General features: G+C 45.8%; 1 protein-coding gene across 1 annotated transcript in view; it reads right to left on the reverse strand.

The window, feature by feature from the left end:
- Positions 1–787: 787 nt before the first annotated feature.
- The window catches only part of UNC5C (unc-5 netrin receptor C), a 358,875-nt gene continuing 341,546 nt past the window's right edge, over positions 788–18,116 (reverse strand). The window contains exons 14-16 of the mRNA XM_054382839.1: positions 6,465–6,629; positions 2,267–2,445; positions 788–953 (exon numbers count right to left, since the gene is read on the reverse strand). Coding sequence (XP_054238814.1) covers positions 788–953; positions 2,267–2,445; positions 6,465–6,629 — 510 coding nt within the window. The remainder of the gene's footprint in view (positions 954–2,266; positions 2,446–6,464; positions 6,630–18,116) is intronic.

An 18,116-nucleotide genomic window follows, 5' to 3' on the forward strand; every position in this document is an offset into this window, starting at 1 on the left:
TTAACTCTGATCCTATGTTCCCCACTGTCCTACAGCTGTTCCCCACACAGGCTCAGTGGGACTCGATCGGGAGTTCCTGCTTAGCACCTGAATATCTGCTTTCCAGATGTACACCTCTTAAACTCTGATTTCCTTGGGTTTTGGGGGGGTGGTTGTTTGTTTTGATTTTTTTTTTACAAGAAAGTCTAGGAAACAGAACAATGACAGGAGGATCACTGTGAGACAATCGATGTACAGAATTGTAGCCAAAAATCTGAACTCGCCAGAAACCAATATCCTGAAAGAGCCACAACCAACTGTCCATAGGCTTTGTCTAGAATGGCTTTAAACAAACAAACAAAAATAATAATAATACAAAGAGCCATGGACAGTCTCCTTACCCCTGTCCAGAATTTGATGTAAACAACATCCATAGAAACTGGGATTGTTAAGAAAGTTTATCCATATATCTGGATAGCAATAAAAAGCGTTTCCTAGGAAACTGTAAAATCCTGTACCAAGCAGCGTACAGCCAAGCCGAGAGAGGAGCATTAAGAGTGGATTTCTGGTTTTCCAAGGTACAACTTTGCATGGTTTCTTTCAGATCCTGTGGTGCTGTACAAGGAGAGCAGGTGTGAAGGGCAGGGCTGGGGTGGGGGGGTTCTCCCTTTCGTTCATTCGTTTGCTTTCTTCTCTGAAACGTCTCTGGTGTAGCTCATTGGTCTGGGTTTCCGTTTCAATTCTTGTCTGCCATCAGAGGGCATTGCTGCTCCCTGTGTCTGTCCTTCCTGCTCACACCAAGGCTGCATCAATAGCTTCCTTCTGCTGCCAAAGAAACGATGGTCTCGTGCCTGCCCATTTCTTCAAGCACCGCCGCCAGCGTGCTCAGGTTGCCATCAGGGAAATTCTGGGCTTCCCAGAGATCCAGGATCACCCCAGTGGGACTTGATTTTGTAGCAAAATAATTTAGGTACCTGCAACAAGCCAAAAGGAAACTAATTTTTTTTGTTTTGTTTTAGCTACACTCATTTCAACCTATCCCCATTTCAACCAATCCCTATTTCAACCTATCCTCATTTCAAGCTATCCCCATTTCAACCAATCCCCATTTCAACCAATCCCTATTTCAACGAATCCTCATTTCAACCTATCTCCATTTCAACCTATCCCCATTTCAACCAATACCCATTTCAACCTATCCCCATTTCAACCTATCCCCATTTCAATATATCCCCATTTCAACCTATCCCCATTTCAACCAATCCCCATTTCAACCTATCCCCATTTCAGCCTATCCCCATTTCAACCAATTCCCATTTCAACCTATCCTCATTTCAACCTATCCCCATTTCAACCTATCCCCATTTCAACCTATCCTCATTTCAACCTATCCCCATTTCAACCAATCCCCATTTAAGCCTATCCTCATTTCAACCTATTCTCATTTCAACCAATCCCCATTTCAACCTATCCCCAGTGCTGGTGCTCATCCCTGGTGTCTGTCTATGCTTATGGATATGGTTATGGTTATGAGGAAAACTGTGGCCAGCAGGTCTAGGGAGGTTCTTCTCCCCCCTCTACTCTGCCCTGCTGAGAGCACACCTGGAATGTTGCATCCAGTTCTGGGCTCCCCAGTTCAAGAGAGACAGAGACCTGCTGCAGAGAGTCCAAGGGAGAGCCAGGAGGATGCTTAGGGGACTTGAGCATCTCCCCTGGGAAGAGAGCCTGAGAGCCCTGGGGCTGTTTAGTCTGGAGAAGAGAAGGCTGAGAGGGGATCTGATCAATGTCTATCAAGAGCTGAGGGCTGGGGGTCAAGGGGAGGGGGCCAGGCTCTTTTGGGTGGTGCACAGGAATAAGCCAAGGAACAATGGAGACAAACTTGAACAGAGAAGGTTTCAGCTCAACATGAGGAGAAACTTCTTTAGAGTGAGAGTGACAGAGCCCTGGAGCAGGCTGCCCAGAGAGGTTGTGGAGTCTCCTTCTCTGGAGACTTTCCAAACCCACCTGGATGCATTCCTGTGCAGACTACCCTAAGTGATGCTGCTCTGGCAGGGGCGGGGGGGGCTGGACTGGATGATCTCTGGAAGTCCCTTCCAACCTCTAATGTACTGCGATTCTCTGGTCCTGCTCTGGCATGGGGGTTGGACTCGATGACCTCCGAAGGTCCCTTCCAACCCCTAACATCCTGTGAGCCTGTGACCTGCTGTCACTTGCCTTCACCAGGACCCTTTGCAGATCCCTGCCAAGGGGCTCTGCTGACTGAGCACACAGAAGCAGCCCCACTCACCTGTCCAGTTTGAGCTTGTGAGCCAGCATCCGCCAGTCGTGGCCCCTGGTCTGGGGGGCGTCCAGGCTGCTGCACAGCTTCTGCCTTATCGGGAGGGGGATGCTGAAAGCACTGGGCCCAACGATGGTGGTGATGGTGTCTGCAGAGTCCACAGGAGGGTAATCAATGCCAGTAGGTTCCTGAGGTTGGGAAGAAAGCAAAGTATAAAGGAATACAGCAGTTTCATCAGTGAGTGCAAAGATGACTGCTGACGTGCATCCTCTGAGACTCACTGCCACATTGAATATGAGCCAGCAGTGCCCAGGTGGCCAAGGAAGCCAATGGCATCCTGGCTTGGATTAGAACCAGGGTGGGCAGCAGGGACAGGGGGGGTGCCCATCCCTCTGTGTTGAGCACTGCTGAGGCCACATCTTGAATATTGTGTTCAGTTCTGGGCCCCTCACTATAGGAAGGACATTGAGGGGCTGGAGCATGTCCAGAGAAGGGCAATGAGGCTGGAGAAGGGCCTGGAGCATATGACCTACAAGGAGCATCTGAGGGAGCTAGGGGTGTTCAGTCTAGAGAAGAGAAGGCTGAAGGGAGACCTCAGCCCTCTACAACTCCCTGAAGGGAGGTTGGAGCAAGGAGGGGGCAGCCACTTCTTGATGACAAGTGATAGTACCAGAGGAAATGGTTACAAGCTGCACCAGGAGAGATTTAGGCTGGATATTAGGAAATGTTTCTTTATTGAAAGAGTTATCAAACATTGGAATGGTCTGCCTAGGGCAGTGCTGGAGTCAGCATCCCTGGCAGGGTTCAAGTGGTGTGTGGACCTGATGCTTAGGGACATGGCTTAGGGTTGACCCCTCAGGACTGGACTAGAGGTTGGACTGGAGCTCTTTGAGGTCTCTTCCAACCAGATACATTCTGTGATTCTGTGATACTTGTGTTAAAGGGCAGCAGCCCTCTGCTAATCACACATTTAGGTTAGTCACCTGAAATATAAAAGTATAACTGACTTTGGGTAGCCAGCAAATTGGGTTTTTTTTTCTTTTTCTTTTTCTTTTTTTCTTTTTCTTTTTTTTCTTTTTCCTTTTTCTTTTTCTTTCTTTTTCTTTTTCCTTTTTCTTTTTCTTTCTTTCTTTTTCTTTCTTTCTTTTTCTTTTTCTTTTTCCTTTTCTTTTTCCTTTTCTTTCTTTCTTTTTCTTTTTCCTTTTCTTTTTCTTTCTTTCTTTTTCTTTTTCTTTTTCTTTTTCCTTTTCCTTTTCTTTTTCTTTCTTTTTCTTTTTCTTTTTCTTTTTCTTTTTCTTTTTCTTTTTCTTTTTCTTTTTCTTTTTCTTTTTCTTTTTCTTTTTCTTTTTTTCTTTTCCTTTTTTTATTTTCCTTTTCCTTTTCTTATTTTCCTTTTCCTTTTCTTTATTTTTTAGGGTGAAGATTACTATAGCTGGGCAAAATTAAGCCCAGCTTAATTAACCACTCACTGGAAATAACAGGCACTTGGACTCATTGTAGAGCATAGCAAATTGCTATGACTTAAGCAGAATGCAGCAGGAGCCCCTTCCTGTCCCCCCAGCCAGAGACAGCAGCACCAGACTCCACTGCTGACATCTCTTTAGCAGCATCTATGCCCTCTGAAGCCACAGAGAGATGGTTAATATCACCCCAGGCACAATCTGACCCCTCATTTTCACAGGGCTTTAACTCTGTGCTGGAGACAGATGGAATGTGTGCACTCAGAGCAGAGGGGTGGCTGTCACCCACCTCCCAAAGACCAGCACTGAGCTTAAAGGTGGTGGCAGCAAGGTTTCAAGGGGGAAATCACCTCCACAGCCAGCCTGTCCTCTGCAGGTATAGGAGTTGATGCTTTCTGATGTGGTCCCTAGGACCACAGGCTCCCCAGGACACAGCTGTAATATGTCCCACTGAGAATAACAAGTGGTTAGCTCTTCTGGGCAAGGATTTTATCTCTTCCTGGCCTGCAAGGATTTAACACCCCTGGATAGGTAGAAAGAATCACAGAATCGATAAGGTTGGAAAAGACCTCAAGGATCATCAAAGTCCAACCTGTCACCCAAGACCTCATGACTATTAAAGAAGGGTTCAGTAGCTGCTAGAACAAGGGTAGTTAGTCAGCTTGGATGGTTGGGTTTGCTTAGGCACAACAAGGTGCTGAAGGGCAGACCAAAACAGACCCTTACATGACCTAGTTAGTCACCAGAAGAAAGTGTGAGGAACCACAGCTAAGGGAAGTCATCCTGCCCTGTACTCAGCACTGGTTAGACCACACCTTGAGTCCTCTGTCCAGTTCTGGGACCCTCAGTTTAAGAAAGATGTTGAGATGCTGGAACGTGTCCAGAGAAGGGCAACAAAGCTGGGGAGGGGTCTGGAGCACAGCCCTGTGAGGAGAGGCTGAGGGAGCTGGGGGTGTTTAGCCTGGAGAAGAGGAGGCTCAGGGGAGACCTCATTGCTGTCTACAACTCCCTGAAGGGAGGTTGGAGCCAGGTGGGGGTTGGGCTCTGCTCTCGGGCAACAGTGACAGAACAAGAGGACACAGTCTCAAGCTGTGCCAGGAGGGGTTTGGCGTGGATGTTAGGAAGAAATTCTTCCCAGAAGGAGAGATTGGCCATTGGGATGTGCTGCCCAGGGAGGTGGTGGAGTCACCATCCCTGGAAGTGTTTAAAACCAGACTGGATGAGGCACTTGGAGCCATGGTTTAGTTGATTAGATGGTGTTGGGTGACAGGTTGGACTTGATGATCTCTGAGGTCTTTTCCAACCTGATTAATTCTGTGACTCTGTGTGATTCTGTGGTTTCCTGATACCTGATCTGATCTCTTTATCACAACAACCCCTTCCTTATGACTCGAGAGGCATACAAATTGGTTTTCAGTATGCAGTTATTATATTTCCAGGTACTTTCTGTCATCAGACCAGCTGAGTTTTAGGTATTTCTTCTAGTAGCAAAGTTGACAGAAGCCTATTGCCAGCCCTTAACAGCCCAAGATGCTCCTTCCCCTCATTTGGGCTCAGAAACATCACCATGTGTCAACCAATTTTGCAGTAGGGGCAGCCTTGATAGCAGTGGCATTATTCCTTTCTTCTATTCATCCATGATGGATGGGATCACAGCACAAGACAAGAATATTATCCTGTTCCCTCTGAATCCATTACCAGGCCCTATTACACACACGCAGCTGAAGATGATTATAGTGTATACTTGCATTTCATTAAAGTTATTCTTAGTCCTTTCTCTTCTCTGTGAGGTTAAATTAGAGATTACCTCAATGCAGCACTTATTACAATAATTGTTTATGATACTTGTTTTACCATCTGTCTTTAATGCTGTGCAGTCCCCAGCTGAATATGTAACTTTATACCCAATAACCAAGCAGATGTTGTGGGTAATGATGCACACCATCAGAGCCCTAGAGCACAAGTAACTTTTGTCTGTGGTCTTCCAGCCCTTCCCCAAGTCAGTCATCAGCAACTGCTGCTTGCTCTTCATAGCTGCTGGGGGGACAAGGCACAAAAGCCACCAGCACACTCCCTGGAGGTACTGCCACTTCACACCTGAACAGGTTGCTTGGTCTCAGCTCTAAGCTCATCTGCCCCAAAGGGCAAAAGTTCTCTGGGTGACCTGAAGCATCAGCAAGGGTGTTTCAAAACTTAGGGTCATTTTTTTGTGCTGGAAAATGTCAGCCATCAAAAGAAAAATTGTTGAAGGCAACAGCAGTAGCAAAATGTGAGGAGAAATGCCTATTTCAACGAGACCATCTGACATTCCTGCTCCCACAGCAGTTATTACATGAGATCAGAAGGGAGCTTATGCAGACATATGGCAATGCCATTTTCCTATTCTCCTTCCTCCCTCTCCAGGGAAGTGTTGGGCATGCTGGTCTTGTGCACTGCCAGGAAACAGGACCGTGATGTTCATCACAAGATTGGTTGGAGAGTGGTAGGCAAAGAGGTCCTCCACACAGGCACTAGAAGGGAGACCACAGTTGCCCTGCCTGGAAGGAGGGATGCTCCCTTCCAGGTGAAAGGAACTAACAGAAATTGAACATCATACAAACAATGAATTAATCCATCCCTTATATCCATGCCAGCAGTCAGAAGGAAAAGGAGAAGCACTAAACAGGTAGCAAGGGGAAAGGATGTACCTCCTCAGCTCTCCCACATTCCTGCAGTCAGAGAGAGAGAAGTGCACTGATGTCATTTACCTCTGAGACAGAGCAGTTGAGCTGGAAGATCTGCCCTTCTCCTTCAACCTGCCTCACACAGAGTTTGCATACCAGCTCCACCGTGTTCAGGCTGAACCTTTCCAGCGTGAAGGTGCAGTGAAGGTTCCTCTGGCACCCACTCCAGATGTGATAAAAGGGAATTTCCTGCAGCAGGAAAGCAAACCAAAATACAGTTAGGGAGGGATGAGAGACCAGGGTGTGGATTGCTATATGCTATGATGGTTTTAAGGCCATGCCTTTAATTGCTTTTCACAGAGTTTGAGCAGAAAAATAAAAGAATGTAAATAAATCACAACTGGATGTAAGAAAGAAAATTAATGATTATTCTAAACACGATTATTCTAAACACTCTTATTCTATTGGGGAGATAGAAATGTTTAAGAGTCAGTACTCAAAACAAAATTCAGTCTGTCTGGTGTTTTTCTGCTGGGACCCAAGCTGCTGTCACTGCAAATGGGCCAGGGGAAAATCTGTCCAAAGAACTGCAGCCTGGCACCTGGTGGTTTTTAAACACCCCTCTGTGTCACTGCACTTCTTTAAGCCTCACTGCTAGAATCCAATGCCAACGGTCTGCTGTGGGGACTGAAGAAAAAGAGTTCAGCACTTCTCAGCCTGAAACAGAGCATGCTGATAAAGAAACATTAAGATGAGGCCTTGGGAAGTGCTGGGACAGAGAACAGACAGATAACAGACACCAGGTGTTTTCTTCATGGCTGTAAGAAGTTTTGGAATGCTCAGCCAATGACTGTTTGTGGCAGTTTAGGCTGGGTACCTCCTAAACTGAAGCCACAGAGCTGCACCTCCAGTGTCCAGCCCAGTGGGTGGGCACAGGCAATAGTGGATTGCTGCCCATCAATCCTGCAGCCTTACCAATCTGGTTGCAAAGTCGTTGTCTGTCTTTTTCTTCCCTCTCTGCTCCCATGGGAGATGCTTTCTTATTGGGTAACAGTGGGGGAGTCTCTCAGCCTCTTTGGCCTGTTTAGGCTTAATGCCAGGATAAGAAGAGATGGGGGGACAGTTTCAGGCCTGGCCAGCCTGAAACCAGCCGAGCAACAGGGGGGAGGAAGAAAGATCCCTGGGGGTTTTGGGTGTACCCCAGGTCGGAAGAAGGGAAGCGTTGGGATTGGTTTTTTTTGGTGTGGTGCAAAGGGACTTTGTATGCTTAGGACATGCTCATCACTAATGCTTTGCAGTTCTTGTAGTCTGTTAATTGCTTCTCCCTTTAAACTTTCCATGCCTATCCAATCCCTTTGTGTGAGCATCATTCTTTTGCTCCTTTTGGGGCAACAGAGCATCTGTCCCTCTCTAAACTAGGACACTGTTTAGATCATAGAATCATAGAATTGTAAGGGTTGGAAGGGGCCTCAAGGATCAAACAGTTCCAACCCCCCTGCCATAGGCAGGGACACCTCACACTACAGCAGGTTGTCCAGAGCTACATCAAGCCTGGCCTTCAAAACCTCCAGGGATGAGGCTTCCACCACCTCCCTGGGCAACCTCTTGCAGTATCTCACCACCCTCATAGGGAAGAACTTCTTCCTAACATCCAATCTGAATCTACCCATTCCTAGTTTTACTCCATTCCCCCCAGTCCTATCACTCCCTGACAACCTAAAAAGTTCCTCCCCAGCTTCCTTGTACCCCCTTCAGATCCAGGAAGGCCACAAGAAGGTCTCCTCAGAGCCTTCTCCTCTACAAACTGAACAGTCCCAACTCTCTCAGTCTGTCTCCAGAGCTCTGCTAGAATGCAAAAGCTCTGCTAGGATGGAAAACCTCTGCTAGGATGGAAAAATTCTGCTAGGATGGAAAAGCTCTGCTAGAATGGAAAAGCTCTGCTAGAATGGAAAAGCTCTGCTAGTATGGAAAAGCTCTGCTAGAATGGAAAAGCTCTGATAGTATGGAAAAGCTCTGCTAGAATGGAAAAGCTCTGCTAGAATAGAAAAGCTCTGCTAGGATGGAAAAGCTCTGCTAGGATGGAAAAGCTCTGCTAGAATAGAAAAGCTCTGCTAGAATAGAAAAGCTCTGCTAGGATGGAAAAGCTCTGCTAGTATGGAAAAGCTCTGCTAGAATGGAAAAGCTCTGCTAGAATGGAAAAGCTCTGCTAGGATGGAAAAGCTCTGCTAGGATGGAAAAGCTCTGCTAGAATGGAAAAGCTCTGCTAGGATGGAAAAGCTCTGCTAGGATGGAAAAGCTCTGCTAGGATGGAAAAGCTCTGCTAGAATGGAAAAGCTCTGCTAGGATGGAAAAGCTCTGCTAGGATGGAAAAGCTCTGCTAGAATGGAAAAGCTCTGCTAGGATGGAAAAGCTCTGCTAGGATGGAAAAGCTCTGCTAGAATGGAAAAGCTCTGCTAGAATGGAAAAGCTCTGCTAGGATGGAAAAGCTCTGCTAGAATGGAAAAGCTCTGCTAGAATGGAAAAGCTCTGCTAGGATGGAAAAGCTCTGCTAGGATGGAAAAGCTCTGCTAGGATGGAAAAGCTCTGCTAGGATGGAAAAGCTCTGCTATAATAGAAAAGCTCTGCTAGCATGGAAAACCTCTGCTAGGATGGAAAAGCTCTGCTAGGATGGAAAAGCTCTGCTAGAATGGAAAAGCTCTGCTAGGATGGAAAAGCTCTGCTAGAATGGAAAAGCTCTGCTAGAATGGAAAACCTCTGCTAGGATGGAAAAGCTCTGCTAGGATGGAAAAGCTCTGCTAGGATGGAAAAGCTCTGCTAGAATGGAAAAGCTCTGCTAGAATGGAAAACCTCTGCTAGGATGGAAAAGCTCTGCTAGGATGGAAAAGCTCTGCTAGAATGGAAAAGCTCTGCTAGGATGGAAAAGCTCTGCTAGGATGGAAAAGCTCTGCTAGGATGGAAAAGCTCTGCTAGGATGGAAAAGCTCTGCTAGAATGGAAAAGCTCTGCTAGGATGGAAAAGCTCTGCTAGGATGGAAAAGCTCTGCTAGAATGGAAAAGCTCTGCTAGGATGGAAAAGCTCTGCTAGAATGGAAAAGCTCTGCTAGGATGGAAAAGCTCTGCTAGAATGGAAAAGCTCTGCTAGAATGGAAAAGCTCTGCTAGAATGGAAAAGCTCTGCTAGGATGGAAAAGCTCTGCTAGAATGGAAAAGCTCTGCTAGGATGGAAAAGCTCTGCTAGGATGGAAAAGCTCTGCTAGAATGGAAAAGCTCTGCTAGAATGGAAAAGCTCTGCTAGAATGGAAAAGCTCTGCTAGGATGGAAAAGCTCTGCTAGGATGGAAAAGCTCTGCTAGGATGGAAAAGCTCTGCTAGGATGGAAAAGCTCTGCTAGGATGGAAAAGCTCTGCTAGGATGGAAAAGCTCTGCTAGAATGGAAAAGCTCTGCTAGGATGGAAAAGCTCTGCTAGGATGGAAAAGCTCTGCTAGAATGGAAAAGCTCTGCTAGGATGGAAAAGCACTACTAGGATGGAAAAGCTCTGCTAGGATGGAAAAGCTCTGCTAGAATGGAAAAGCTCTGCTAGGATGGAAAAGCTCTGCTAGAATGGAAAAGCACTGCTAGGATGGAAAAGCTCTGCTAGGATGGAAAAGCTCTGCTAGAATGGAAAAGCTCTGCTAGAATGGAAAAGTTCTGCTAGGATGGAAAAGCTCTGCTAGGATGGAAAAGCTCTGCTAGAATGGAAAAGCTCTGCTAGGATGGAAAAGCTCTGCTAGAATGGAAAAGCTCTGCTAGAATGGAAAAGCTCTGCTAGGATGGAAAAGCTCTGCTAGGATGGAAAAGCTCTGCTAGAATGGAAAAGCTCTGCTAGGATGGAAAAGCTCTGCTAGGATGGAAAAGCTCTGCTAGGATGGAAAAGCTCTGCTAGAATGGAAAAGCTCTGCTAGGATGGAAAAGCTCTGCTAGGATGGAAAAGCTCTGCTAGAATGGAAAAGCTCTGCTAGGATGGAAAAGCTCTGCTAGAATGGAAAAGCTCTGCTAGAATGGAAAAGCTCTGCTAGGATGGAAAAGCTCTGCTAGCATGGAAAAGCTCTGCTAGGATGGAAAAGCTCTGCTAGAATGGAAAAGCTCTGCTAGGATGGAAAAGCTCTGCTAGGATGGAAAAGCTCTGCTAGGATGGAAAAGCTCTGCTATAATAGAAAAGCTCTGCTAGGATGGAAAAGCTCTGCTAGAATGGAAAAGCTCTGCTAGAATGGAAAAGCTCTGCTAGGATGGAAAAGCTCTGCTAGAATGGAAAAGCTCTGCTAGGATGGAAAAGCTCTGCTAGGATGGAAAAGCTCTGCTAGGATGGAAAAGCTCTGCTAGAATGGAAAAGCTCTGCTAGAATGGAAAAGCTCTGCTAGGATGGAAAAGCTCTGCTAGAATGGAAAAGCTCTGCTAGAATGGAAAAGCTCTGCTAGGATGGAAAAGCTCTGCTAGGATGGAAAAGCTCTGCTAGAATGGAAAAGCTCTGCTAGAATGGAAAAGCTCTGCTAGGATGGAAAAGCTCTGCTAGGATGGAAAAGCTCTGCTAGGATGGAAAAGCTCTGCTAGAATGGAAAAGCTCTGCTAGGATGGAAAAGCTCTGCTAGGATGGAAAAGCTCTGCTAGGATGGAAAAGATCTGCTAGGATGGAAAAGCTCTGCTAGAATGGAAAAGCTCTGCTAGGATGGAAAAGATCTGCTAGGATGGAAAAGCTCTGCTAGGATGGAAAAGCTCTGCTAGGATGGAAAAGCTCTGCTAGAATGGAAAAGCTCTGCTAGGATGGAAAAGCTCTGCTAGGATGGAAAAGCTCTGCTAGAATGGAAAAGCTCTGCTAGGATGGAAAAGCTCTGCTAGGATGGAAAAGCTCTGCTAGGATGGAAAAGCTCTGCTAGGATGGAAAAGCTCTGCTAGAATGGAAAAGCTCTGCTAGGATGGAAAAGCTCTGCTAGGATGGAAAAGCTCTGCTAGAATGGAAAAGCTCTGCTAGGATGGAAAAGCTCTGCTAGGATGGAAAAGCTCTGCTAGGATGGAAAAGCTCTGCTAGAATGGAAAACCTCTGCTAGGATGGAAAAGCACTGCTAGAATGGAAAAGCTCTGCTAGGATGGAAAAGCTCTGCTAGGATGGAAAAGCTCTGCTAGGATGGAAAAGCTCTGCTAGAATGGAAAAGCTCTGCTAGAATGGAAAAGCTCTGCTAGAATGGAAAAGCTCTGCTAGAATGGAAAAGCTCTGCTAGGATAGAAAAGCTCTGCTAGGATGGAAAAGCTCTGCTAGGATGGAAAAGCTCTGCTAGAATGGAAAAGCTCTGCTAGGATGGAAAAGCTCTGCTAGGATGGAAAAGCACTGCTAGGATGGAAAAGCTCTGCTATAATAGAAAAGCTCTGCTAGGATGGAAAAGCTCTGCTAGAATGGAAAAGCTCTGCTAGAATGGAAAAGCTCTGCTAGGATGGAAAAGCTCTGCTAGGATGGAAAAGCTCTGCTAGAATGGAAAAGCTCTGCTAGGATGGAAAAGCTCTGCTATAATGGAAAAGCTCTGCTAGAATGGAAAAGCTCTGCTAGGATGGAAAAGCTCTGCTAGGATGGAAAAGCTCTGCTAGGATGGAAAAGCTCTGCTAGGATGGAAAAGCTCTGCTAGGATGGAAAAGCTCTGCTAGGATGGAAAAGCTCTGCTAGAATGGAAAAGCTCTGCTAGAATGGAAAAGCTCTGCTAGGATGGAAAAGCTCTGCTAGATGGAAAAGCTCTGCTAGAATGGAAAAGCTCTGCTAGGATGGAAAAGCTCTGCTAGGATGGAAAAGCTCTGCTAGAATGGAAAACCTCTGCTAGGATGGAAAAGCTCTGCTAGGATGGAAAAGCTCTGCTAGAATGGAAAAGCTCTGCTAGAATGGAAAAGCTCTGCTAGGATGGAAAAGATCTGCTATGATGGAAAAGCTCTGCTAGAATGGAAAAGCTCTGCTAGAATGGAAAAGCTCTGCTAGAATGGAAAACCTCTGCTAGGATGGAAAAGCTCTGCTAGGATGGAAAAGCTCTGCTAGAATGGAAAAGCTGTGCTAGAATGGAAAAGCACTGCTAGGATGGAAAAGCTCTCCTAGGATGGAAAAGCTCTGCTAGAATGGAAAGGCTCTCCTAGAATGGAAAAGTTCTGCTAGAATGGAAAAGCACTGCTAGAATGGAAAAGCATTGCTAGGATAGAAAAGCTCTGCTAGGATGGAAAAGCTCTGCAAGGATGGAAAAGCTCTGCTAGAATGGAAAACCTCTGCTAGGATGGAAAAGCTCTGCTAGGATGGAAAAGCTCTGCTAGGATGGAAAAGCTCTGCTAGGATGGAAAAGCTCTGCTAGAATGGAAAAGCACTGCTAGAATGGAAAAGCTCTGCTAGGATGGAAAAGCTCTGCTAGAATGGAAAAGCTCTGCTAGGATGGAAAAGCTCTGCTAGGATGGAAAAGCTCTGCTAGGATGGAAAAGCTCTGCTAGGATGGAAAAGCTCTGCTAGAATGGAAAAGCTCTGCTAGGATGGAAAAGCTCTGCTAGGATGGAAAAGCTCTGCTAGAATGGAAAAGCTCTGCTAGAATGGAAAAGCTCTGCTAGGATGGAAAAGCTCTGCTAGAATGGAAAAGCTCTGCTAGGATGGAAAAGCTCTGCTAGGATGGAAAAGCTCTGCTATAATAGAAAAGCTCTGCTAGAATGGAAAAGCTCTGCTAGGATGGAAAACCACTGCTAGGATGGAAAAGCTCTGCTAGGATGGAAAAGCTCTGATAGAATGGAAAAGCTCTGCTAGGATGGAAAAGCTCTGCTAGGATGGAAAAGCTCTGCTAGAATGGAAAAGCACTGCTAGGATGGAAAAGGTCTCCTAGAGTGGAAAAGCTCTGCTAGAATGGGAAAGCTCTGCTAGGATGGAAAAGCTCTGCTAGGATGGAAAAGCTCTGCTAGAATGGAAAAGCTCTGCTAGGATGGAAAAGCTCTGCTAGGATGGAAAAGCTCTGCTAGGATGGAAAAGCTCTGCTAGAATGGAAAAGCTCTGCTAGGATGGAAAAGCTCTCCTAGAATGGAAAAGCTCTACTAGAATAGAAAAGCTCTGCTAGAATTGAAAAGCTCTGCTAGGATGGAAAAGCTCTGCTAGGATGGAAAAGCTCTGCTAGAATGGAAAAGCTCTGCTAGGATGGAAAAGCTCTGCTAGAATGGAAAAGCTCTGCTAGGATGGAAAAGCACTGCTAGAATGGAAAAGCTCTGCTAGGATGGAAAAGCTCTGCTAGGATGGAAAAGCTCTGCTAGAATGGAAAAGCTCTGCTAGAATGGAAAAGCACTGCTAGAATGGAAAAGCTCTGCTAGGATGGAAAAGCTCTGCTAGAATGGAAAAGCTCTGCTAGGATGGAAAAGCTCTGCTAGAATGGAAAAGCTCTGCTAGGATAGAAAAGCTCTGCTAGGATGGAAAAGCTCTGCTAGGATGGAAAAGCTCTGCTAGGATGGAAAAGCTCTGCTAGAATGGAAAAGCTCTGCTAGGATGGAAAAGCTCTGCTAGGATGGAAAAGCTCTGCTAGGATGGAACAGCTCTGCTAGGATGGAAAAGCTCTGCTAGGATGGAAAAGCTCTGCTAGAATGGAAAAGCTCTGCTAGGATGGAAAAGCTCTGCTAGGATGGAAAAGCTCTGCTAGAATGGAAAAGCTCTGCTAGAATGGAAAAGCTCTGCTAGGATGGAAAAGCTCTGCTAGAATGGAAAAGCTCTGCTAGGATGGAAAAGCTCTGCTAGGATGGAAAAGCTCTGCTAGAATGGAAAAGCTCTGCTAGGATGGAAAAGCTCTGCTAGAATGGAAAAGCTCTGCTAGAATGGAAAAGCTCTGCTAGGATGGAAAAGCTCTGCTAGGATGGAAAAGCTCTGCTATAATGGAAAAGCTCTGCTAGGATGGAAAAGCTCTGCTAGGATGGAAAAGCTCTGCTAGGATGGAAAAGCTCTGCTAGAATGGAAAAGCTCTGCTAGGATGGAAAAGCTCTGCTAGGATGGAAAAGCTCTGCTAGGATGGAAAAGCTCTGCTAGAATGGAAAAGCTCTGCTAGGATGGAAAAGCTCTGCTAGGATGGAAAAGCTCTGCTAGAATGGAAAAGCTCTGCTAGGATGGAAAAGCTCTGCTAGGATGGAAAAGCTCTGCTAGAATGGAAAAGCTCTGCTAGGATGGAAAAGCTCTGCTAGGATGGAAAATCTCTGCTAGGATGGAAAAGCTCTGCTAGAATGGAAAAGCTCTGCTATAATAGAAAAGCTCTGCTAGGGTGGAAAACTCTGCTAGAATGGAAAACCCCTGCTAGGATGGATAAGCACTGCTAGAATGGAAAAGCTCTGCTAGAATGGAAAAGCTCTGCTAGGATGGATAAGCACTGCTAGAATGGAAAAGCTCTGCTATCATAGAAAAGCTCTGCTAGGATGGAAAAGCTCTGCTAGAATGGAAAAGCTCTGCTAGGATGGAAAAGCTCTGCTAGGATGGAAAAGCTCTGCTAGGATGGAAAAGCTCTGCTAGAATGGAAAAGCTCTGCTAGGATGGAAAAGCTCTCCTAGAATGGAAAAGCTCTGCTAGAATGGAAAAGCTCTGCTAGGATGGAAAAGCTCTCCTAGAATGGAAAAGCTCTGCTAGAATGGAAAAGCTCTGCTAGAATGGAAAAGCACTGCTAGAATGGAAAAACTCTGCTAGGATGGAAAAGCTCTGCTAGGATGGAAAAGCTCTGCTAGAATGGAAAACCTCTGCTAGAATGGAAAAGCACTGCTAGAATGGAAAAGCTCTGCTAGGATGGAAAAGCTCTGCTAGAATGGAAAAGCACTGCTAGAATGGAAAAGCACTGCTAGGATGGAAAAGCTCTGCTAGAATGGAAAAGCTCTGCTAGAATGGAAAAGCTCTGCTAGGATGGAAAAGCTCTGCTAGAATGGAAAAGCTCTGCTAGGATGGAAAAGCTCTCCTAGAATGGAAAAGCTCTGCTAGAATGGAAAAGCTCTGCTAGGATGGAAAAGCTCTGCTAGAATGGAAAAGCTCTGCTAGGATGGAAAAGCTCTGCTAGGATGGAAAAGCTCTGCTAGAATGGAAAAGCTCTGCTAGAATGGAAAAGCTCTGCTAGGATGGAAAAGCTCTGCTAGGATGGAAAAGCTCTGCTAGGATGGAAAAGCTCTGCTAGGATGGAAAAGCTCTGCTAGGATGGAAAAGCTCTGCTAGGATGGAAAAGCTCTGCTAGGATGGAAAAGCTCTGCTAGGATGGAAAAGCTCTGCTAGGATGGAAAAGCTCTGCTAGGATGGAAAAGCTCTGCTAGGATGGAAAAGCTCTGCTAGGATGGAAAAGCTCTGCTAGGATGGAAAAGCTCTGCTAGGATGGAAAAGCTCTGCTAGGATGGAAAAGCTCTGCTAGGATAGAAAAGCTCTGCTAGGATGGAAAAGCTCTGCTAGGATGGAAAAGCTCTGCTAGAATGGAAAACCTCTGCTAGGATGGAAAAGCTCTGCTAGGATGGAAAAGCTCTGCTAGGATGGAAAACCTCTGCTAGAATGGAAAACCTCTGCTAGGATGGAAAACCTCTGCTAGGATGGAAAAGCTCTGCTAGAATGGAAAAGCTCTGCTAGAATGGAAAAGCACTGCTAGGATGGAAAAGCTCTGCTAGGATGGAAAAGCTCTGCTATGATGGAAAAGCTCTGCTAGGATGGAAAAGCTCTGCTAGAATGGAAAAGCTCTGCTAGAATGGAAAAGCACTGCTAGGATGGAAAAGGTCTCCTAGAGTGGAAAAGCTCTGCTAGGATGGAAAAGCTCTGCTAGGATGGAAAAGCTCTGCTAGGATGGAAAAGCTCTGCTAGGATGGAAAAGCTCTGCTAGAATGGAAAAGCTCTGCTAGGATGGAAAAGCACTGCGAGGATGGAAAAGCTCTGCTAGAATGGAAAAGCTCTGCTAGGATGGAAAAGCTCTGCTAGAATGGAAAAGCTCTGCTAGGATGGAAAAGCTCTGCTAGGATGGAAAAGCTCTGCTAGGATGGAAAAGCTCTGCTAGAATGGAAAAGCTCTGCTAGGATGGAAAAGCTCTGCTAGGATGGAAAAGCTCTGCTAGAATGGAAAAGCTCTGCTAGAATGGAAAAGCTCTGCTAGGATGGAAAAGCTCTGCTAGATGGAAAAGCTCTGCTAGGATGGAAAAGCTCTGCTAGAATGGAAAAGCTCTGCTAGGATGGAAAAGCTCTCCTAGAATGGAAAAGCTCTGCTAGAATGGAAAAGCTCTGCTAGAATGGAAAAGCTCTGCTAGGATGGAAAAGCTCTGCTAGGATGGAAAAGCTCTGCTAGAATGGAAAAGCTCTGCTAGGATGGAAAAGCTCTGCTAGATGGAAAAGCTCTGCTAGAATGGAAAAGCTCTGCTAGAATGGAAAAGCTCTGCTAGGATGGAAAAGCTCTGCTAGAATGGAAAAGCTCTGCTAGAATGGAAAAGCTCTGCTAGGATGGAAAAGCTCTGCTAGGATGGAAAAGCTCTGCTAGAATGGAAAAGCTCTGCTAGGATGGAAAAGCTCTGCTAGAATGGAAAAGCTCTGCTAGGATGGAAAAGCTCTGCTAGGATGGAAAAGCACTGCTAGAATGGAAAAGCTCTGCTAGGATGGAAAAGCTCTGCTAGAATGGAAAAGCTCTGCTAGAATGGAAAAGCTCTGCTAGGATGGAAAAGCTCTGCTAGGATGGAAAAGCTCTGCTAGGATGGAAAAGCTCTGCTAGAATGGAAAAGCTCTGCTAGAATGGAAAAGCTCTGCTAGGATGGAAAAGCTCTGCTAGGATGGAAAAGCTCTGCTAGAATGGAAAATCTCTGCTAGGATGGAAAAGTTCTGTTAGGATGGAAAAGCTCTGCTAGAATGGAAAAGCTCTGCTAGGATGGAAAAGCTCTGCTAGGATGGAAAAGCTCTGCTAGAATGGAAAAGCTCTGCTAGGATGGAAAAGCTCTGCTAGGATGGAAAAGCTCTGCTAGAATGGAAAAGCTCTGCTAGAATGGAAAAGCTCTGCTAGGATGGAAAAGCTCTGCTAGAATGGAAAAGCTCTACTAGGATGGAAAAGCTCTGCTAGGATGGAAAAGCTCTGCTAGGATGGAAAAGCTCTGCTAGGATGGAAAAGCTCTGCTAGGATGGAAAAGCTCTGCTAGGATGGAAAAGCTCTGCTAGAATGGAAAAGCTCTGCTATAATGGAAAAGCTCTGCTAGGATAGAAAAGCTCTGCTAGGATGGAAAAGCTCTGCTAGGATGGAAAAGCTCTGCTAGAATGGAAAAGCTCTGCTAGGATGGAAAAGCTCTGCTAGAATGGAAAAGCTCTGCTAGAATGGAAAAGCTCTGCTAGGATGGAAAAGCTCTGCTAGGATGGAAAAGCTCTGCTAGATGGAAAAGCTCTGCTAGGATGGAAAAGCTCTGCTAGAATGGAAAAGCTCTGCTAGAATGGAAAAGCTCTGCTAGGATGGAAAAGCTCTGCTAGATGGAAAAGCTCTGCTAGGATGGAAAAGCTCTGCTAGGATGGAAAAGCTCTGCTAGGATGGAAAAGCTCTGCTAGAATGGAAAAGCTCTGCTAGGATGGAAAAGCTCTGCTAGAATGGAAAAGCTCTGCTAGAATGGAAAAGCACTGCTAGGATGGAAAACGTCTCCTAGAGTGGAAAAGCTCTGCTAGGATGGAAAAGCTCTGCTAGAATGGAAAAGCTCTGCTAGGATGGAAAAGCTCTGCTAGAATGGAAAAGCTCTGCTAGAATGGAAAAGCAC

Source organism: Indicator indicator, chromosome 8 (assembly GCF_027791375.1).
Source record: "Indicator indicator isolate 239-I01 chromosome 8, UM_Iind_1.1, whole genome shotgun sequence".
NCBI classification, from domain to species: Eukaryota; Metazoa; Chordata; class Aves; order Piciformes; family Indicatoridae; genus Indicator; species Indicator indicator.